The following is a 23,800-nucleotide window of genomic DNA, read 5'->3' as shown; positions in this document are numbered from 1 at the left end:
TCTTCGTTCCGAAATAAGTTTATTTTCACTCCTCTTATATATCTGAAAATAAGTTCATTTTAAAGTAATTGTTTTATTGGAGTTTGCAAAAGTAGAAAATAAATGCATTAGGAGTAGATAAAGTGATAAATAATTGCATTGAAATTTGATAAAGTAGGGGTATTCTAATCTTTTTGGTTTTGTATTGGTATGTGTGGGATGGATAAAAAGTAAACTTATTTTAGAGCGGAGGGCATACGTATGAGAATGTATCTCTAGTTTCTAAGGTAAATATCTAGCTGAACTTACATTTTGGATAGCTTTCACCAAGCTACTAATAATTAAATTCTCATAAGAATTGAAAAGGAAAAGATTAAGGGTTTGTTCATTTTTCTATCACATTCAACACTATTATTTTTTTATATTACTAAATTTTGATAGGATATATAATAAACTAAACATATCCTTGTCATTGTCACTCTACCAAAATTTGGTATTTCTGGAAGTTTCTTTTCATACGAACACTATTAAATGTTGGTAAGGCTACAAATTAAACACCAAAGTATGCCAAAATTTAGCATTGTCAAATTTTAGTAACGTTAATTTCGGCAATAAACTGAATACGCCCTAAAAACAAAAATATATAGTCAAATGAGCTAATCATTGACGCATATAGAAGTCCAACACAAACCACCTTACCATCAATCAATTTTTAATCATTTGAAAAGTAGAAGTCTTCAGCTGATGAATTCCTCATCCCCTCTTGCCTCTTGGCACTTTCACACACAACATATATATACAAACGTGCCTATATATACTAATCACAACCCCCAGTGCTCCTGCAACAGCCAGCATTTGTCCAATTGGCATTCTTAACTCCAAAAACCTGCAACCTTCTTGGAGAGCTTGACCATCATCAGCTAGTTCTCCCAAGTGCCAACCCTATCCTCTGATCACAATTCACAAAAACCCCCATGGTTGGCAGGATGCTTTCTTCCCCAGAGCCTACACTGTCAACCATGGCGATGTCGGCGGCTCACGGCGAGGACTCGCCGTACTTTGCAGGGTGGAGAGCCTATGATGAGGACCCCTATGACCCCATCACCAATCCTCAAGGTGTCATACAGATGGGCCTTGCAGAAAACCAGGTGATCTTAGTTGCTAAAATCTTAATTGTTCTTACTTCAAACTAATCGAAAACGCGTTAATGCGTTATATATATCATGTGTATCGATCGTTAAGACGCAAGAACTTTTACGTTTCCTGTGTTAGGTTTCCTTTGATCTTCTAGAGGAATACATGAGGGAGCACCCGGAGGCGTCGGATTGCGGCGCCGGGGTTCGAGAGAACGCCCTGTTCCAGGACTACCATGGCCTGAAATCATTCAGGAAGGTAAATTGATTGAGATCAAAGGCATGAAATCATGTGTTTGTGTCTTGGTTTTCTTGATCGTTGAGAATACTACATGTTGCTGAAGTTTGATGGTTGCTTGTGATGATGCATTGGGTAGGCAATGGCGAGCTTCATGGAGACGATAAGGGGAGGCAAGGCGAGGTTCGACCCGGACCGCGTCGTCCTCACCGCCGGCGCCACCGCCGCCAACGAGCTTCTCACCTTCATCCTCGCCGACCCCGGCGACGCCCTCCTCGTCCCTACCCCTTACTACCCAGGGTAATGCAAGTGTAGCTCGTGATGTACACAAGCTGTTCGATCGATCGATCGATCGATCGCCATGGCTAGCTGTAGCTTTGAGCTGTGTCGTGTCGTGTCGTGTCGTCGTCTTGACATGCGTTCATGTCGCGTTCGTGCAGGTTTGACAGGGACTTGAGGTGGAGGACCGGCGTGAACATCGTCCCGGTGAGCTGCGACAGCGCCGCCGGGTTCCAGGTCACCGCCGGCGCGCTCCGGGCCGCGTACGACGAGGCCGTGGCGGCGGGGACGCGCGTCCGCGGCGTGCTCATCACGAACCCGTCGAACCCGCTCGGCACGACGGCGGCGCGTGGCGTCCTCGAGGGCATCCTCGACTTCGTGGCGCGCCACGACATGCACCTCATCTCCGACGAGATCTACTCCGGCTCCGTGTTCGCCGCGCCGGACCTGGTCAGCGTCGCGGAGCTCGTCGACGAGCGCCGCCGCGCGCGCGGCGGCGCCGCCGACGCCGAGGACATCGCCCGGCGCGTCCACGTCGTGTACAGCCTCTCCAAGGACCTGGGCCTCCCGGGGTTCCGCGTCGGCGTGGTCTACTCCTACAACGACGCCGTGGTGGCCGCGGCGAGGCGCATGTCGAGCTTCACGCTGGTGTCGTCGCAGACGCAGCGGACGCTCGCCGCGATGCTGTCCGACGCGGCGTTCGCGGCGGCGTACGTGCGCTCCAACCGCGACCGCCTCCGGGAGCGGCACGCGCGCGCGGTGGCCGGGCTGCGGCGCGCCGGCGTGGCGTGCCTCCGAGGCGCCAACGCCGGGCTGTTCGTGTGGGTGGACATGCGCCGCCTGCTGGGCGACGGCGAGGCCACCGTCGCCGGCGAGCTGAGGCTGTGGCGGCGCGTGGTCGCCGAGGCGAAGCTGAACATCTCGCCGGGGTCGTCGTGCCATTGCCGGGAGCCGGGGTGGTTCAGGGTGTGCTTCGCCAACATGAGCTTGGAGACGCTGGACGTTGCACTCCATAGACTGGGCTGCTTCATCAAGAAATGGGAGCAAGAACAACATGAGAATTAATTTAATTAAAAAACATGCACAAGAAAAAAAAAGAGTTTATCATGGTTATTTTTTTGAGGATTGATTGATGGGGATGATGGTAACATCTCAATTTTGTTGTAATTCGTGACCTTTGTGTCCATGCAATTTTACTTTCTTTCGTCTCTATGTAATTTCTCTTGTGCTTCATGAATGTGCAAGTACATAAACATGCTCCCTCTATGGCTCCATCTTAAAATATAGCAACCTAGGTAAGGGTGTAAGTCGAAGTATTTGTATTATAAATTGGTTCGCGGGTCGGCCCGCTAGTTTGCACCCTTAAATCTAGGACCAGATGTAACTCCTTATAATACTATGAAAATAGACAGAGATGGGATCGGATGGAATATATCATAGTACTGTGAATCTAAACAAACTTATATCCCAGATTCGTAGTACTGTCTCATCCGTTTCTAGTTTGTTATATTTTACTATGGCGGGAGTAATGGAGATGAGTTATACCCACTTAATAGTTATTTTTTTTTATTTCCGTTTGTTGTGGAACTATTGTAATAATGTGATGTTGGGCTTTCTGCATTTTTATGCCATGGCCAGGTTATCCATTATCTAAAAATATATCCCACTTTATGCTGTAGCGAATGTCTATAATTTTCTAAAAGTAAAAGCCATACCCTAAAATTATTTTTATTGCCTCGTATAATTTTCTACAGCTTATCAGCCTTGCCTTTGTTACTACTAGCCATTATTTGCTTGTTTAGGGAGAGTTGACATAGCTTTGATTGAAACAAATTAAGTTGCAATTTGTCATGTTTGAAAGTAGTGCATGTGTTGATCCTTCTGCAGCTATTTAGTGGAAAGTGTGAATGGTCCTTCACTTCCTAGATGCTATACCAGACATGGATTCGTTTGAAAAATTGATATTGCACACATTTCTTTTTGTTAATGGCTATAATCACGTTGGTTAATGGCTATAAACATGTTCTCTAGGTTTTATTCAGACGAAGTATGTTTTAGATTGTTGCATTATATACTACTGCCTACAGTAAAGAAATATACTAAGTTTATTTTCTTTGGGTCTTTGAGGTGTGGCGTTCACAATAATTGTTCACTATAACAGGTTTATAAAAATCTAATAAGTGAGATTATGATAGTTCTTTTCAAGAAAAATCTGCATATATCATTTTTATTTTTTCACATTAAATACTTTAAAATTTATTGATAGCCAAATATTCAAAAGTATAACTGAAGAGAACCTAACGTCATATATTTTTCACCAGCTCCACTTACAATTAGAGATTTTAGTATTTGCATTTTTGTCAAACTTACTTTGTAGTTCGTGATGATCATTAATTCTAATGTTATAAATGTATTTTATGATGGCACCTCTCGCTAGTTGCTACCTTCGTAACTCGTAAGATTATTCAAATCTAATACTATGTTTATTTTCTTAATTTGGGTCTTTGAGGTGTGATGTTGATAATAATTGTTCATTGGAATAGGTTCATAAAAAAATCTAATAAGTGAGATTATGAGTTCTTTTCAAGACAAATCTACATATATCATTTTTATACTATGTTTATTTTCTTTGTGTCTTTGAGGTGTGACATTAACGATAATTGTTCTTTGGAATAAGTTCATAAAAAATATGATAATTGAGATTAAGACAGTTCTTTTCAAGACAAATCTACATGTACCATTTTTGTAGTTTTAAATTAAAATTTATTTATAGTCAAAGATTTAAAAGTATAACTGGAAGAAAACTAGATGTCATATTTTTCAACATGGGGAGTGCACATTTGTCAAATAATTTTCAGTTCCCCTTACAATAGAGGTTGTAGTTTCAGCATATTCGTCGAACTTACTTTGTAGTTCCTGATGATCAATTAATTCTAACGTCATAAATGTGTAGCGCACAATAATGTTGGACGATGCATATCAATATAAAACCATACAAAGTCACTATAATGCGCAAAAAAACATTTTGTATTGGCAAATCTCGCTATCTTCCTAAGAATATTAAAATATGATCCATCCATCAATTTAGGACAGAGCTTGTAGAATGCACTCTACATTGTAAGAAAAGTTCTTGACTACATTGTTCCCCAAAAAAAAACTTTTCACTTTATATAATTTTTGTTACAACTAAATTACTAAACTAAAATTCTGCAAAGTCTTGTGTGGAACTAATTCTGAAGTACATACAAAAATTGTTTTTCTTCCTCTGGGTAATACCATATATGGCTTGGTTTGATATGGTTAAGTAGAAAAAAAATATTTCCATGTAAAAGAGTCAATCACAATGGTTGGAAGTGAGCTAAAAGTCTACCAAACTAAAATGATATTGACAGTGTTGGAGGATGCTCATGCTGACCATATATTAGAATAAATTAATGTCTATGTACATGGTGGTCAATGGTCTTCTGAAAGAAGACAAATGAACTGCTACTATTCAATATTCTTGGAGCCCCAAGAAAGCCTGAAAAATCAAGGGCTGATTGGCCCTAACCAATTAACTATATATAATCTTGTGTGCATGTCAGCATTGGGAGTTAGCTAGCTTGGCATAACAAGAAGCCATTCTGTCTGCCCAACAGCCACACACATGCACCAAATCATGTTGATTCAGTTGCTTAACTTAAGATTTCTTACTCTGTGTGAAACTTTGGCAAAGGAATTAAGAAAGCAACAGAGACCAAATTTTCGTTGATTATTTGAATCATGTATATTGCACGCATCGATCATCTGAAGGATATGGATGGTTTTGGTTGGGAGAGAGGTATGAACAAATCTAAAAAGGATATTTGGAGTGTACTAGAGCCCATAATTAAGTTTGTAAAGTGTGACATAAGGTATGCATGATAATGCATACGTGTGGATGTGTATGCACTGTTGGCAAATGTGTGTGAACAGGGAGACATATCTGCTGTTCATGCATAGGTTGTGTGCTTGCATTGCAATTAATGGATATAATATAAATTAAAATGAATTAATACCAAACAGGTTCCAACTGGACCCAACACTTCTAGGAATCCAACCTGGCCATACATAATTTATTATATATTTAGAGAGAGAGAGAGAGAAAGAGAGATTTGAGTGATAAATGCAATAACATTTTCAGAGGAAATGCTAAACTGATGTAATCATAGCTCTGTTTACTTCCCTAATAATCATAGCACCGATTGTGTGCTGAAACACAGTTGGACTGAAATGATATATTTAACATATAGAAAGTAGTTACACTAATATCAATATTTTTTTGAGGGTACACTAATATCAATATTGACAGGCTTGTGCATACACGTCAAAATCCTGATCTTTTTCCCCCTTTAGCCTACCACTTTAGAATCAAAACGGTCAAATTAACCTAAAAAATATCGGTATAATTTACAATTGAAGCTGTCTACATTATTGGCCATATATAAAGTTAACCATTTTTTTCTAGAAGTACTTTCATGTTATTATAATTTTTAATATGTACAGACTAATAAGAATCTATATTTTTCACACTTAATTGATTGTATAAAAATAAAATATCAGTTAGGCAAACTTTCAGAACAAATATGAATACGTATGTATATTTGTCAACATGGGTCAAGCACTCACAACATACGCATGCTCACTCCTATGAACATCGTCTACCACTGAAAAAATAATTATCCATAAATACAAGCATTCATGATAAATCTAGGATTTGAACTCGGTTATGTTTGGTTCTACCCCAAAGAACATATACAGTTGAGCTACGCTCACTTCATGTCAATACTTCCGCTAAGGGTCTAATTGATAATTCCGTGGTTTATAATCCAAAGCTGATTTTGAACTTCAAAAAATTCCAAATCCTTTTGCATAGTTACTGTACCATAAAATGCCAGGCTTAAGTCAAATGCCATAACATATATGCATCGACGTAGCTACCCTGCTGCATGTGATCGATTGTATCATCCCAGATGCTTTAAATTTGCGAGGGTCAAAGAAGAAAACCTCCCCTCGTGGGATTGTGCTGAGGTCATGCGCGATACACGCTTGGATTATATACTTCTTTTATATGTAAGGTTAGGCCATTTGCAGTAGTGTTAACACGTTCGATTCTTTGTACTTTTTTTTTATGACTGATCACCATTCTGCACTGTCCTTTGGAATTAAGCGATCCATACATGCATATATAAGTATAGTAGGTATAGTATGAGTTCGTTAATTATGATATCTTGTATTCGAAATGCTTATATTTTAGAACAGATAAAGTATATCATTAATAGTTTCTAGTTTGACTTTGAGCACATAAATTGGAAAAGTGAGAATAAATTTTTATTATTGAAAAAAGTACTCTATCGGCCCTAGCTAAAATGTAACCTAGATTTAGCTATGTCCAGATTTACAGTTATAGCTTAAATTTTAGAATGAACGGAGTACTTTCTGAAGTTAGGTGTGTACGTACGCGTGCTTGCAAATATTTTTCTTAAGAACTATTCGCAGTGGCCTCTCCTTTCGATCATATTTTAATTTATGAAAGTGCTCCAGATGAGTTGCATCATTTATTTTAGGCTGTGTTCTTAAGTCCATGTTCCTAACCTCGCTCTCTCGTTTACCGCGTGTATATTTTTCAAACTGCTAAATGGTACGTGTTTTGCAAAAGTTTTCTATAGAAAAGTTGCTTTAAAAAATCATATTAATCCATTTTAAAGTTTTTTAAAGCTAATAGTTAATTAATCACACATTAATCTATTGCTTCGTTTTTCGTGTCACCTAAAACACAGCCTAGTCGAATTTATTGACAATTGGGTTAAGGCCGAGTTTCGTGGATTCATTCAATTCCTCCTGGCCTTGTCCACGAGAAAAACGGCCTTCGTTGTCTGACTTTCAAGGAGCAGACTTTCACCCACAGACGACATGAGAAAAACAACTTTCTAGGATCATGCTGGTCTTTAATTAGAAACACATATATCTGCTTCACACGTGGCACAACTTACATTTGACATATGTAGCCAAGAACCACTTTTTTATTTAACTAATCCATAATATCGTAACGGAATAAGTAATAAATATTGGATTCAATTAATTTGATAGAGGGTGTACTGGTTGCGATAAAGGTTATTAGTATCGGAATCCTGTTGTATTGTTTTGTTTAAAGAAGTATCGTATCGTAGTATCGGGATACTGTCAGATTTTTTTTAAGTATAATTAATACTTGTATTAATTACACATAGCCATTCTATATAAAAAATATAGTAATAATATATGTCACATAAATAAAGACATTTATCAAGAGAAACCATATTAGTTTTTTTATATATTTAACTGATTTTTTATATAAACTTGTGCATATTTATTTACTTTATTTTCAAACCATCTTATTTTAAATAATATTTTGTAGAATCTTAAGGATCATAGAACTGGGATACTATCTAAGATTTCGTAAGATCTTATGCTAATGAATAATAGGGTCGACATACTATGAAAACAAACTAGATGAATACCCCGCCGCGTTGCTACGGAAAATTAAGTTGTATAATATTTACAAACAAAATGTGATTTGATTATCAAAAATAAAACAATTTGATACAATTTTGAGCTAACAATAATTGAGATTACATGTTTTTATGAGAGAAGAAAGAAGAGACAATTTAGACCATAGATCTATCATCTATTGGGATGATGTAGCTTAATGAGAGAAGAGAGAAATAACATTAACTACACTTAGTAGGGATGAACCATATAAGTATATAGGAAAATTAGGATACTATATGGGATCGGTATCGTTTCGGTTTGGTAGTAAGATACTACCATACGGATCGGGATACTGAAAAGTGAAAACCTTGGTTGCGATTGCTTTGTTGATGTGTTTAATGTTGAAACCATAATCAACAGAGCCATGAACCACCCCTGTGACACTGAATCACTGACAGTGACATATTAAGCTATTTAATTTGAAGTAGAAGGCACGGCCCATTAATAAGTTCAGCTGTGATCCTTTATAAGAGTTGGGCCTCCAACATGAAAAATGTAACAACGAATTAGCACAACTTTATCTTTATTTTTTTTTTGCCCATGGATTTTCGTACTATCGTCCTGCGCGATTTTTGATTCCAATTCCCTCCCGTATATAGCGCGATTGTTGCGATTTTTTAACCCGATTCCCTCCACGTGTAGTGTGCATTTTTTCTGTCCGATTCCTCTTTATAGCTCCATGATTTCCTATTCCCCTTCTAGATCTGTTCAGGCCCATGTCACGTTTCCATGGTCTGTCCCTCCTCCCCTCTCGCGCGTCTGTGCACGGTTTTTGAAGAGAAACGGACTCAGACTAAAAAACTAGGGTTTCGCTTCCGACATCTATACGACATGGTTTTGCTTTGATTCTTAGAAAAACGGAAAGAGTAGAAGATAAGAATCAAAACCCCTTAGTTAATTTCATATTATCTCCAAGGACGTGGCAGGATTTTACGGAGAAAAAATGGGGGAGGCTGATACTTGTAGTGCCTTGCTGGGCCGGATGCGTACTTGCGGGCTGAGGCGGAGGGGATGAGAAGGGAGAAAAGTGGGCCAGCTAGGCTACGGGCCGAGGAAGGAAACGGGCTGAAAATGGCCCAGAAAGAAAGGAGGGTTTTTATTTAGATTTTTTAAAATAAATACTGAAATGATAGCAACTGAGCTCTAAGAAAATTCCAGAGAGTGTAATTAATCATGGAAAACTTCATAAAAATTAAATCCAGCCATATCCTTTTATTTTCACACTTACTTTACTTTTAAATTAATTTAAACACCTACCTACTTAAAAAATATCAATTATTCCAGGAAATTTGTATGTATGTTAATTACATAATGTAAATATTTCTCAACTTCTCCTTAATTTTCTCATCTTTTCTTCCCGTTGCAACGCACGGGTATTTTTTTTAAGTAATTAATTAAGCATAAAATGTCCCAAAAATGTGATCGTTTCAGCTCTGTAGGCCATCTGGTTTTCCCCTTGATTGTTTTGGTCCACTCATTTGAATTGAGTGCATGCTCATTAATTCTAACAGCAGCAAATAAATAGAGGGTAGATTAGTAATGTTGGTAATTTACACTATAAGCTAAGTTGTCTCATAATATGGAACATCTTTCTGGGATGGAGGAAGTATTAGCTTAAAAAAAAACTTTTTCTATATAAACTTTTTGCAAAGAAAACAAACCGCTTAACAGTTCGGAAAACATACATGTGAAAAGTAAAATTTGGGAAAGGCAACAAAAGAGCACACCTTTTAGAGGGCTTCAGCGCAGTCTAACATCCCTAACAAAATTAAAAAGAGGACAAAAATATTTAAATAAAAAAATAGTCAATTTTAATCTGAAAATAGAAAGCGATGATTTTAAAAGTAAACAGTAAAATCAAGTACTACGAATACCTTTTGTGATACTACCTTCTCCTAACAGAGGGAATTCCTCTCAGCAAAGAGCAAACATGAGTAATGATGTACTGAACAAACAGCCTAAAAGGCTTTCGAGTGAATGTGGATACTTCATAGCCATAACAAGTAACCTACTCTCTCCGTTCCAAAATATAAAAAATTTTAGAGGATGTGGTATTTTATAGGACTATGAATCTGGCCTACTCTCTCCGTCCCAAAATATAAGAGATTTTAGAGGATGTGGTATTTTATAGGACTATGAATCTGGACATGTATGAAATGTCACATCCTCCAAAATCCCTTATATTATAGGATGGAGTGAGTACGAAGGAATAGAAAACTCGAGTGCCTGCTAGCAGCAGCACAAAATCACTGTTAGACTGGAAAGTAATAACATAGCAGATACATCTGGCATGGACATTTTGACTGTCCAAAGATCTCTGAACTAGAAGCAACCCTACTTAACTGGACAGCTGAACACAACATGAGTTTTACAGGAAAGATGAGGCAGCTGGCTAGCATTTAGGAACACAACACATCTGTATGTACACAAGTCAGTCAATGAAACAACAGTCACCTGAAGCATAAATCTTATGGTATGGGCTCAAGAATGGAAAGAATGGGCATGAAAGGCAAGGGGAGAAGCAAGCCTCGGTTTTAGATCTGCTTAACCCTGTCGGAAAAAAAAATATTCATGCCATCTAAAGTACAACAGCCAGCCGGTATTTACCCTTCTCAGCACAATTGCTTCGCAATCTCCTCTTCGATAATGTGCGCGGCCTGTTGCCTGGAGCTATCATCCAAATTGTTGCTGTTCGTCATCAAACTCCGCAGGACTTGCAATTCATCCCGGTTAGCCCTTTGGATGAGACCCCTCAGGGCAAGGAGAGGTGGACCCTGAGATAACATATGCCGATTGTTTGGATCCTCAATGAGAACATGGGGCCTTGATCTCCAGTACTCTGTACAGATGTGATCTCTGTCCCGCGCCCAAATTGCCTGTTTAAGTTGCAGTGTCAAAGATTGGCTCCAACAAATCAACTTGACAGACCAAAGCTACAGGTAATCAACTACATGCTTAATTAACAAGCTTAGCATGTAAGCCTGCAGCAGGGCTAGTTACTCCAGTCATTCATGCCATCTTAAGGAATCTTAAAAGAGATGAAATACTTCGAAATACTAATATATATTTCCTTTCACTTATAAGTGCATAAATCACTATTATAAAAAGGGCCTCGCAATGCCAATACAGGCCTTAGAGATCAATCATGAGGATACCAGACATTAATGTCTCACCTGAACTATTGGTGGTGATAATAAACCAAACATTTCAAGACCATCAACTGATCCTGGAGGCTGCAATGTAGGAAGATTTGATTTTCCCATATTAAGTTGCCTCCTTATTTCCATGTTCAGCCTTTCACGGACCATGTTCCAACACTTGGTTGGAGATAAGTTAATGAAAACTTCACCTGGACAGTTCTCTAATTTTACCTGCAAAAATGAAATGAGCAATAATATGTACAGATGCTAAGACAGATACATAAAGACAGCTGAGAAACTTAAATTTACCATAAACAGAGGCCCCTGCATCCCAGCATCCAGTATTTCCGATATGTAGTATGCCATTTGGATTGGATCCACAATGCTGAAGTATTTCACTCTGCTTCTAAACCCTGCATTTACAAAGAGAGTGTAACATTTGTGAGTACAGCCATTCAGAAAACAACAGCAGAATTACTATAGAGTATAACTACCATAGATCAAAGACAGCAAAATTCATGGATGCAAAGACATAACACTAAGCTCCCGGATAACAGAAATTCTTTGACCTAAACACTAAATTTATTGAGGTACTGCCAATGATCTGTCAAAATGCAAACCTTTCGGGAAGATTGCTTGGCTTGAAGACCACAGCCTCCCTGATAGCACAACACCAATTTCGAGAGGTTCAACAGAGCACTTGAAACGATGCACAACATTGGCTATGCGAGGACCCTTCTGTGCACCTCCATTCCTGCTGTGAATTTCTAGTGCAGGCTGTGCCGTGACAGTTGGATGTCCCCTAGCTCTAGCTTCCACACCTGGTAGAGATTCAGATGTTCTTTGAAGACGCCCATCATTTGGTTGCTGATTACTGAAACTTGGAGGTCCAGGATGGGCACTGCCTTGAGTAAAACCCCCATACAGATTTTTCATGGCAGGGGGATCTAAAGAAGGCTTCAAAGCAGAGGTACTAGGTGATGATGCTTCATGAGAAGCACTTTGTGTCCATGGGCCAGTTCTGACAAACTGCTGACTTGACGCACTATGGACCTGGCTGCTATCTTTCAGAGTCACTACTGAGGCATTAGTCCCTGGTGTTACTAATACCTGATCCTTGGATGAATGACACGGAGTTGCATTATAGTCAGATGCAATCAACCTGCAAGAATTGTTTGAGCTTTCCAAACTGGACTTCATGTTGGTTCCATCATGAATCATTGCCGGTGATCTGTTATGATGCTCACCAAGCAATGATCTACTGTCTCCAGTTCGAGAGGAAGCTTGTATACAACTTTTAGATGCCACCAAGCCTTGCACAATTTTCATGGATACACTTGAAGTACTAATGGGCCTTGTTGCAACGTTGGAAGAAAATGATGGGCTAGAAGAAACTGGCAAGCCTGGTGCAGATCCTTTATGGCCTCCAAGTCCTCCATTATATTGCAATCCGTTACTATCAGAATTTGTTGTACATGACAACTCATTCCTTACACATGGCTCCTTCAATGGTGAAATATTCTCTGATTTCCTTTGCTCGACAGAAGGGCACACATTATTTGTCTGTGGGCTAGCTATCTTCATGATCTTATTTCCTTCATCTTTCTGTTCATTGGAAGTAGAAGAAGAAACCAAGGATACTGCTGATGCCTGTGACATGTAAGACCTTCTTGGACCATCAGTTAATCTGCGAACAGTCTTGGAATCTTGGACCTTTTCTCGTTTGACACATGAACTCAAACTTAATCCAAGATCAGAGACGCCCCATCTATGAATGGCACTTAATTTCCCCCCTAAAGCATCAGCTAAGATATTTAGCTCATTGACATCATAGCGGAATAGGAAAAACCTTTTGTCCCAGTCACATGAGCAAAGTTGCTTTGCATGTACAAGGCAAGCATATTTCTCTGGGCAGCATGGACAGCCAGAAGCAGAAAGATGTAAATCATAGTAGCACAAGGCACATTCCCTATCAATGGAATCGAATTCAGCATCCATTTTCCTTGATTGAGCTGGAACACCTAGAGTTTTCCTTTGCACCAACTCTGTCTCAATTCGTGCCTAAACAGAGAATTTTAAGTATGAGCTTCCATTGAGTTCTTAAACAAACAATACAACACATATTTTAATTGGACTTTACCTTAAGAGCCTTGAATATAGTGCTATCAGCTCCGCATATACTCTTCCACCTCATATTATCAGCAGTATTCCTCTTGAGGAATAGGATATCCCACTGAGCTCTTATTGCTTCTCTTGCAGCCCCCAACAACAACTTATCATGAGAAATGGTTATTTTCCTAGCTTGCTCACGATAAAGCTCTACAGCATTATGTCCAATCGGTAACCAATCAATAGGAGCCACATTAACAGCTTCGGCACAATTGAAGCCACAATTGAAACCAGCATGGTACGCCCTTGGGAATGTCAAGACAAACTCGCCCTCATGCTGAACACAACGGTATACATGTACTCCTTCAGATTTCAGCAGCGATGGTGAAAACTGGGTAACCTGCGGTAGAGGTTGTCATAACAAAACACATAAAAATGCTGCTCATACACATCATAGCAAACACAACCCATATATAAGTGCTCACATCATTTTTTTTAAAAATCTTATGTCTAAATTCAAAGAATAGAACATAATGCTTTAGACACTCAGACAAACCATTTCTTTACTACCACATGAATAGTTAATGTGTTGGTGCTGTTTTACACATGGTGAGCTCTTGCTGAGTCTTGCGTTATAAAGATGTCTAAAGTTAGATGATTTAGTAGTGATTGGAAAATAGAGAGAATTGAAAAGTTATTGGTTGCTGGCATACTACCATAACAATAATGCAGTAGGAAAATGATGTTACAAAAATATACCTTCTTTTGTACAGAAGGTTAGAAAATTATCTATTTCTTATAACTTCCAAAAATGCATTTCATGTGGCATGATTATAAGTAGCTCCCAGTATTCACTGCTATCACAGAGTCTATCGAGCATTAGTTGTTACTAGATACAAAAGGCTTCCTTCCTGGGCACAAACAGAAAACTGCCAATCAAGATACTCACAAGGTTGTGTAGCAAATCAGGTTGCTCCTCAAATAATTCAGGTAGATGTTTCCTCATTGCAGATTCCAAATTCACAGCATCCTTTCCTGGAACTCCATACCACAACTTTGGGGCACCCCAATGCATGTAGTTTAGTGAGTATAAATGATGGTCTTCAACATGCTGTTAGTAGACATAACACAATTGAGTGTAACAAATCTCAGGTTGGATAGTTTCGGGAAAAAAAAGAATCAAGAAGCACAACTAGAACAGAAAGTCATGACAAGCAATATCACAAGCATCTTACCCAGCAGAATGATGAAAAACACATGCCAACATACACCCAAGGCACTAGAACACCAGAAATGTCACCGCCCTCGAAAGAAAGAACTGAACCTTGTAGTCTAGGCAAGTTATTTAGATTCCAACCAGATTGTGCATATTTATCCTCAGCATCAGATTTTGTCTCAGGAGATAATTTTGGAAAACCACTGCCGAAAGTTCCAGTCTCCAGATCAGCACCATATATCACCTACATAATATATCACATCTTCTGATAAGTACGGAAAAACAACAGTAGTTGTACGGAAACTATCCTACATGATACAACATTTATGCAGTTACAGCAATACAGTTAGGCCTAAAATGTCTCATCTACAAATGATATGGCTATGTAAAAGTAGCACTAATTTTTGGAGGTCATGATAGCATATACAGCAAGGCAATCCATAACTTATTTAGAAACTCTCCAGCAGGGCCATAATCCGAGACCAGAGACCACATATCCAAAAATTAGGAATTGATAAAATTTTCAAAGTTCAACTGAGGTATAAATTGCAAGCACGTCAGTATAATTTGTTGAGAGTCAACAGAAGCTCAGTACCTCTATCTCTTCTGTGGGAACCTCAACGATGCGCCAGTACTCACCTTCAATATCTTCCACTGATGGTACTGAATCCATCGATGTATCTTTCCTAAAGTACTGCTTACTGAAATCATCTGCATATTTCTGAAATGTCTGTAACGTGAACTCTGGCCCAGGTTCAAATCCAAATCTCTCTGGACTTTGCTGCATCCCTGTCTGAGTGTGAGCAGTGGCACTGTTCTCCTCTGACTCTGCAAGCTTTCTCCTCTTCATCATTCCACCTCTTCTGCCCTTTTTTGATGATTTACGGTTTTGGAGCTTGTCAACCTTTTGTACCCGAGTAGAGAATTTTGATCCTTCCCATATGCTTTTATCTTTAAGAAGGCATGGAGGCTTCCAAGAAGATGGTGGGACAATACGGCAAATACCATATGGTTCCGCCATTGGCCGTATACTCTCAATGTATTTTAGAGTGTCTTCAAATTCCTGATCCATGAGACAATATCACAAATCTGGGGATATGACGATAAATACAGAAAGATCACAGTACTAAATACAATACAGTACAACAGTTAGCAAGGGGAAAGGTACCTCCTCTGTTGGATAGAAAACAGGAGCCTCATCAAGAACAGGCCTGCGTGCACCAGCTGGATTCCATTTTGCGATAACCTGAATAATATGTAGTCAAATAAGCAAGCAAGGCAACAGTATCATCAAGGAAGTAGCATAGCAATTTGGCAATAGATTTGAAACCTTTTGACAGTCACTGCATTCTGCACATCCTCGAAGTACTCCTTTCGGTAGCTGTTGTCTGCGTCTCGTTGAACTTACATCCTGTGTCCAAAGAATAGAGCAATACCATGGCAAGCATTAACATCATGTATAAATGTCAGGTAAATGTTGACAAAAGAGTGGCGGCTTTCATGAGTACCAACCTTTTCCACTATTTCGACATCAGAATCTTCATCCGATATATGTTCAAAGCGGCTATAGTCTATTGGGGGTCTGTTACGCAGTGATTTTCTGCATGTCTGGGTTCCGGAAGTGCTGCAAGGTGTATCACTCCGAGACACAGCCGCACTGGGTTGGCATTCTTCGCTGTCTTTTCTAATGCTTTGCAATGCTTGAACAGGAGTAGAATGAGTAACAGCAGGTTTGGCATCATTGTGGATTCCCCATAACGGAAGGGTAGCAAAAGGTCCAAATCCAGGTGGAATAGAGGGTTCAGTGTCCTCGTTGAGCGTGGTGGTAACCCCCATCATTACTGCATCAGAAGAAAAATTAGTTTCACCATGATAGCTAACAAATTTTGCTTATGGTTCAATCTGTCAAGTTCATTGCATTTCACGGCTTAGGCCATGATCCTGATCCACAACCTTGAGAAAAAAAATCACAACACATCTTGAAGAAATGGATCTACCATTGGAATCAACTCACAACGAAATCGTTCCAAAGCAGGCAGGCACATCAGGGGCACAGATCTAAACATGAGACATGGGGGGTTCAGCTCAGTTCAACCCCCCAATTTTTTTTTACTATTTTATTATTTTTTGCTATTAGTATTATCAAGGTTAAGGGCAAATTAAGAGGAAAAAGGGCTTCCAGTTCCAGGTCTCTCTACAACTACAAATTCGTGGCAAAAAGCGCGTGGGTAGGGGATGCTCACCGGGATAGATGCGATGCGGGGCGGCGGGAGAAGCAGCAGAAGCGGCGGCGGCGGCGGCGGCGGCGAGCCTAACCCCCCTCTGCTCCGGTCGCCGTCGCCGGGGAGGGATGGATGGGGGGTCGGCGGTGGCGCAGGCGAGCGAGCTGACGACGAGGGGAAATTTTGCTCTCCTCTTGTTGGGCACAAGCACAGGCACAGGCACAGGCACAGGCACAGACGCACAGTTTACGCAGGGACACGCTGGGAATATCAGATATGGGGTTATCTTTTCCTAACTTTTTCCCCTTTTTTTTGATATTTTGTTTTGTTTTGTTTTTGAACTTATTATATTTTTTGAATGAAATGTTCCTACCATTTCGAAATATATGGATTTCTAGGGTTCAAATTTTGTACCGTCATATGAACATTTTTGCACGGGTTTATATGAGTAATATTATTTTAACAATAGTTTTGGAGCCAGTCGGATGTTTAGAGATGGAATCTAAGCAAATCGAAGTTCGAAAATTAACAAGTAAAGTGACTTAAAAAGGAGTCTCTTGAACTGATCTTGGTATTTATTAAACAACCTAAAAATCTTTATACTACCTCCGTTTCATATTATAAGACTTTCTAGCATTGCACATATTTCATGCATATGTTAATGAATCTAGACATATATATATATTTATATATATATATATGCCTAGATTCATTAACAAATATATAAATGTGAGCGATGCTAGAAAGTCTTATAACCTGAAACGGATGGAGTATTTTAGAATAGAGGAAGTAAATAATTTTTTATCTAGTTCCTATATAGTGAACATTGAAAAATTTTGTTATATGATACAAAATCGTAGTATAAATATGCATAATTTAAATTGTAAGATAGTTGAAACTTACAGTATAACATTTGATTTTTTTTCGAAAATATATGTTACCATAAATATAAATCGTTCTGGTAAATATTAGTTACTTATGCAAATGGACGACCATAAAAAAAATCTAATTAAATTGTTTTTTATTCGATTCAAACCGAGACATTTGTCAACTAAACTTTGAGAGAAGATAATAAAGAGAGGAAGTTAGTCACCAACCCCGCATATGAGGGAATAAATTGCTCACATGTATTATATGATATACTTCCATTCACCAATAATTTATTAACACTATTAAAATTTTATAATTTTAATTACAAATTTATCCATATTCTTCCACTATTTCATTTTCTTCTTATCTTGTTTTTCTTTTATCTATTTTCAATGATGATATTTCTACTCCTAACCGCTAAACCTTTGTGGCTGAACATTGCCGGCTAGAAGTTTGTATACTCATGCTCTATAATATATACTATTCATAAAAATAACTTGATTTTTTTAAATGAATTAATTATATTATTTATATTCACGCTCCTGAGGCGGACTGATCCCATCACTTCAAACTGTTCCATTCAATTGATAGTTCTGTGTTCAACTCATCATCCTCACCACCATCCTTAACCTGGAGTAGCAACAATTTTCCGCAGGTCAGGCCAGGCCAAGCCAAAGCCAATCTGACCTAAGCTCTAGCTTGACAGTGGCCACCTCCTCCTATAACATGTCAGGTCAGGAAGCTGCACCAGTGGTAGTAGTACAGGCAGGCGGAGTTGGGCAGAAGAGTGGATTTTGGTTTGGAGATAGTGGGTTGCAAAGAAAATCCCGTGGGTTGGGTTAGATGGTTTCTTTTTCCTTAAAATCAGAAGTTGTTTAAAATCGTTATAATCACAACATATTTTTAGCTATGAATATAAAAATTAATTTAGACGCAGAGAGGTAGTATTTAAATAGCGATGATATAAATCGCTATTAAGATAAATGAATTACCGTATAAAGGTACCAATATAAAATAACATGTAACTTTGTAGCTATATTAGTGGCTTGAAAATGAAATAGCAACTTAAATAATAATAATTTGTCAAGCGAAATAACGACCATAATTTTATATAAAAGTATGAAGTTCCAAATTAGTAGCTTGAACCTATATTGTTGTATCGACTCTTATTGATTAATTGTTTAAATATTGATACCTATGCCAAAAGTAAGATTTAAATATCAACTATCTAATAAATTAATATAACATTTTGTGCATACATTAATGCACCACTTGTCTTTTTTTTAATTTGATACGATGTCTTATAGATTTATTTATTGTTTATCGTACTAAAACAGTTGTATCTGATATATACTCCTACATGATTAATCTAAAGCAAATTTTTACCAATACAAGAATATAGCGTCGTACCTGCTTTATACATCGCCATTGCTCTTAAGCCACCTACTAGTATTTAGTACTCATACTGTCCTAAACTACAGTCACTTTCACCTATCTATTATTTTTTCACATATTTTCTCATTACAACCAATCAATCATCTTTTATTTAATTTTACGTGGTTTCTTAATCCTCAACCTATAATTTTTTAAAAAAAAATAAAACAAAGAGAGTAGTAGTATTAAGTATAGTACTGTAGTACCCTAGGTTAGAGTAAGTATTATAAGTTCTTAATCACTACCTAAGATAGCATATAAACTCATGTGAAACTATTTTTAGCTTACATGAATAAAACTAGAGGTTAGCGTGGTAAATAAAACAGAGTAAGCTTGGAGGAATAAAAAAGGGTTTGGATGGTGTTTTGATCCATGTACTAGTCCCTATTATATCGGATGTTTGACACTAATTAGAAGTATTAAATGTAGACTAACAATAAAACTAATTACATAAATGAGAGCTAATTCGCGAGACAATTTTTTTAAGCCTAATTAATTTATAATTAGTATATGTTTACTGTAGCATCACATGGCTAATCATCGGTTCGTCTCGCGAATTAGTTTAGGGTTGTTAAATGAATTTTATTATTAATTTACGTTTAATACTTCTAATTATGCGGGAGAGAATAAAATAGTCCTGGATCAAACACCGCATTAGTCCTTGGACCAAAACCTTGGGCGTGTTTGTCCTTTGGTTGGGGGTTATTTTAGTCGCTAGGCACATTGATTAGTCGGTGGCGCAAGCGGATCACAGAGAATAACAATTAAGGGAGATAGATGGCAGGTAGAGGAAGGAGTAAAAGAGTGGCATGGTGGGGCCCACCGGTCAGCTTTCATGCTCTGCTCTGTTGAAAGGGCAAAAAAGTGTGACGTGCAAGTATAGCAAAAGTATAGCAAATGATCCTTCCCTGTGAATCCCAGGAATATAGCATCAGTTTATTTTATTTTCTTTTAGAGCCATAAACAGTAGGACACTGCAGCCTTGTTCAGTATACTTGAGTGATCTTTCTGAAAAATGTTATGCGGAATTTTATTTGTGCTTATATATTCTTATTACATCGTTTGATTTTTTTTACTAGTTAAATTTGGTTTATAGAAATATAGTAGTGTTATCAAAATATATTCAATGTTAGATTTAATAAAACTAATTTAATATTTTAGATGATGCTATTTTTTTTTTAAAAAAAGCTTGATTAAACTTAAAGTTTGACTAAACAAAGTCAAATGTAATATGAAATGAAGGGAGTAATTAAAAAAAGCGCGGGTGAGAAAATAAAGGAAAAATGAAATTGTTCTTTTTACGGGGAAAATGGAAATGTCGGATACGGTAGGTGTCGTAGTTATCCACCGGCCTCCGTCAGCCATGCTGCTTGCTTGCACGATAAGCTTTCCAACCGCGTTGAACTGGTTCGTGGGCCCACATCAGTAGTGAAATTTTGGGCCTAATTTGGGCTTAGATATACACTAGTCCAACACAAAGGCCCATATACAGCTAATTGAAGCCCACTAAAATCAGATCTGTTCGGCATCTGGTAATGGGCTAAGAATTTGTAGTGAAATTCAGGCCCATCAATGGAGACAGGCTTCTGGGGAATTGGGTTACCCAAACAAGGTTTGGTTCTACTCCTATGTGTATAGCTAGCTAAACCACATCTGACATGAAAAGTGATGAAAGTTAAAATGGTTATATGGTTGCATAATTAGTTGAAAAAGTCAAAGCAAAAAAAGTGTGTTCATCTCATAAAGTATAGCCAGATTGGTTTGGTGTACAGGTCATTACTAAATTTTAGTAGGGTAGTTTTAATGAGAACAGATGTAGTTAAGTGAAAATAAGCGATTAAAAAAAAAGAGCAATGCCTAAATCAGGGTAGAGTCAATTTTTTTTATGGCGTGTTTTGTTTCCAACCCTCAAAAATTTTGTCTGACATATTTTAGTTTGGTAGCAAATCAAACTATATATGGCGCTATAAACTGCCCTGTTAGGGTATGTACAATGGTGTTTAATAGCGGGTTCTTTTCGTTGTCATGGAAGTAAATTTGATTACGTGGAGGAAAGAGAGGGAAGAAATGAGAAACATCGTTGCTACGCATGACAACGGCTCAGAGTCAACTCTTAGCATTTATTAACGGAAAGTTTGTTGCATGAGGGTATAGAAAAGGAAAGAAGTATAATAAAAAAAATATTTAGTGCATTAATGGTATATAAATCTTATTGTCTCTACTATGGTAGGAGGATAGTCTCTAGTGACATTAATTAATACAGAGAGCTCATATTAGACTCTATATTTGTACATGCCCTTACTAGTTGTATAATCACATATGTTATTATTGGATTTTTTAAGCGGATACATATGGTAATACAGCTAAAGGTTTGAATATCACACACTTAATTAGTTAAAACCACTACCAAAGTACCGAACTGATATAAGTTGTCCGTTCATAATACTCCCTCTGTTTTTTTTTAATTTTCTTAATAGATAACACTGGTGACTTTTATAAACACGTTTGATAATTTATAAGATATAAATCATACTTAAAAGTACTTAAACAACTTACAACGCGAAGTGAGAGTAGCTCTACTGGTTAGGTTCTTTATGGTGGAACCAGCCCACCCGAGTTTAGATGTTCGCATTTACGGCTAATTATTTTTTCAGTGGTAGATGACGTACCCAGCAATAGCGATGCGTCCGTGATAACTTCGTCAATCTTAAGATATGGTGGTTCAGTCTTTCGGAAGTACTCATAGGGGTAGGTGTGCATATGTATGTTCATATGGGTGACTGCACGCGCGCTTTGAGTATCTGCTTTTGTACCGTGTTTCTAAAAAAACAGCTTACAACAAAATAAAATGATAATTACATAAGTTTTTAAATAAAACGAAACATCTATCTAAAAGTTGAAAGTGTTATCTATTAAAACATGGAGGTAGGATGAATGATTGAGATAAGTATTGTGTGGGCTTTAAGCTTTGAACTTCAATGTAAAATTGAGATAGGTTATGTGGGCTTTCATGGTCCACTTTGGTGCAGGCTTGGATTTGTTTCTTTGCAAGTTGTAGGGGGCAAATAGGCCAGGCTGCCATTGGTTTTGGGCATCCTCCATCACATGTGAATTTGACCGGTTTTGGTCAATTTTCAGTAAACACAGGCAAGTTCAATTCCATCTTTGCATACATTGAGTATGAGTAACAGAAATGCCAGCATTTGTTTGACTCCTAAAGCTAAAGTTACTCAACATGTTGATCTTGCCCTAACATAGGAGCAACAATCTGTCAGCTAAGTAGACACTACAAGAATCTATTTAATCTGTGACGAAATTTGACGAAATTTTTCGTGATGTTTTTAGAGATCATCACGGATATGCAACTATGGATATAAGGCCCATAATACCATGACAGTTTATTGATTTCATCATAAACCGGCCCAAAACCTATGATGTTATAGCAATTTCGTCACGATTTAAATACTTCAAAACCATATAAGAGATATGTAATTTTTGTGAACAATGTTACTATCACTTTATCGGATGAAGAAATGACCAAAATAAACGTTATAGATATTGATGAGTTATACAACTTTGATGTTGAAGACTTTTTCAGTTGAAATAATTTATATTTGAAAATGTTGTTTGAACTTGTCATAATTTGAAATTCAAATTCAAATTATTGAAACAGAGTCATATACCAAAATGACCAAAACAAAAGTTGTAGATATTGATGATTTATACAACTTTGTTGTTGATGACTTTTTTAGCTGAAATCATTTAGTATTTGAAAATGTTGTTTGAAGTTGTCATAATTTGAAATTCAAATTCAAATTCAAATTATTGAAACAGAGTCATATAGCAAAATGACCAAAACAAAAGTTGTAGATATTGATGATTTATATAACTTTGTTGTTGATGACTTTTTCAGTTGAAATCATTTAGTATTTGAAAATATTGTTTGAAGTTGTTATAATTTAAAATTCAAATTCAAATTATTGAAACAGAGTCATATAGCAAAATGACCAAAACAAATGTTGTAGATATTGATGAATTATATAACTTTGTTGTTGATGACTTTTTCAGTTGAAATCATTTAGTATTTGAAAATATTGTTTAAAGTTGTCATAATTTGAAATTCAAATTCAAATTATTGAAACAGAGTCATATAGAAAAATGACCAAAAAAAATTTGTAAATATTGATGATTTATATAATTTTGTTGTTCATGACTTTTTAAGTTGAAATCGTTTAGTATTTGAAAATATTGTTTGAACTTGTCATAATTTGAAATTCAAATTTTATATAGGTCACTTAAACTCAGATGGAGAAATAACTAAAATAAGATAGGTAGATCTCAATAATTTATACAACTTTGTTTTTGACAACTTTTCCACATAAGTTTATTTAGTATGATAAAATTCGATTCGAAGGTTTAATATTTTGAAATTAATTGAACAGAGGGAGGAAAAATGGACTTCTCGGCGATGGAGGAGCAAAAGGCCTGTTACGGGCCTTTTATGAGCAAAAGGGCTGGCCCGTAACAGGCCTTTTGCTCCTCCATCGCCGAGAAGTCCATTTTTTCTCCCTCCTTTCAATTAATTTCAAAATATTAAACCTTCGAATCGAATTTTGTCATAGTAAATGAAC

The 23,800-nt window shown here is 37.5% G+C and overlaps 2 protein-coding genes across 2 annotated transcripts; one reads left to right on the top strand and one right to left on the bottom strand.

The window, feature by feature from the left end:
• The first annotated feature begins 828 nt into the window (after window positions 1–828).
• On the top strand, window positions 829–3,092 carry LOC107275928 (1-aminocyclopropane-1-carboxylate synthase 3-like). Its single transcript, XM_015783917.3, has 4 exons — window positions 829–1,127; window positions 1,252–1,371; window positions 1,490–1,650; window positions 1,791–3,092. Exons 1-4 carry the CDS (start codon window positions 954–956, stop codon window positions 2,692–2,694), a joined length of 1,359 nt encoding a protein of 452 aa, XP_015639403.1. The 5' UTR covers window positions 829–953; the 3' UTR covers window positions 2,695–3,092.
• A 7,298-nt stretch (window positions 3,093–10,390) lies between these two features.
• LOC4338043 (lysine-specific demethylase JMJ703-like) lies at window positions 10,391–17,108 on the bottom strand. The gene is made up of 12 exons (NM_001420247.1): window positions 16,887–17,108; window positions 16,156–16,484; window positions 15,974–16,054; window positions 15,812–15,889; window positions 15,239–15,706; window positions 14,663–14,887; window positions 14,377–14,538; window positions 13,459–13,827; window positions 11,939–13,379; window positions 11,628–11,731; window positions 11,352–11,549; window positions 10,391–11,054 (listed from the first exon to the last, which is right to left on the bottom strand). The coding sequence occupies exons 2-12, from the start codon at window positions 16,480–16,482 to the stop codon at window positions 10,791–10,793; spliced, it is 3,717 nt and encodes a 1,238-aa protein (NP_001407176.1). The 5' UTR covers window positions 16,483–16,484; window positions 16,887–17,108; the 3' UTR covers window positions 10,391–10,790.
• Window positions 17,109–23,800: the final 6,692 nt, after the last annotated feature.

The sequence above is a fragment of the Oryza sativa genome, chromosome 5 (genome assembly GCF_034140825.1).
Source record: "Oryza sativa Japonica Group chromosome 5, ASM3414082v1".
Classification (NCBI taxonomy): Eukaryota; Viridiplantae; Streptophyta; class Magnoliopsida; order Poales; family Poaceae; genus Oryza; species Oryza sativa.
The sequence above is the reverse complement of the archived record's forward strand: the minus strand, read 5'-3'. Positions and strand labels throughout refer to the sequence as shown.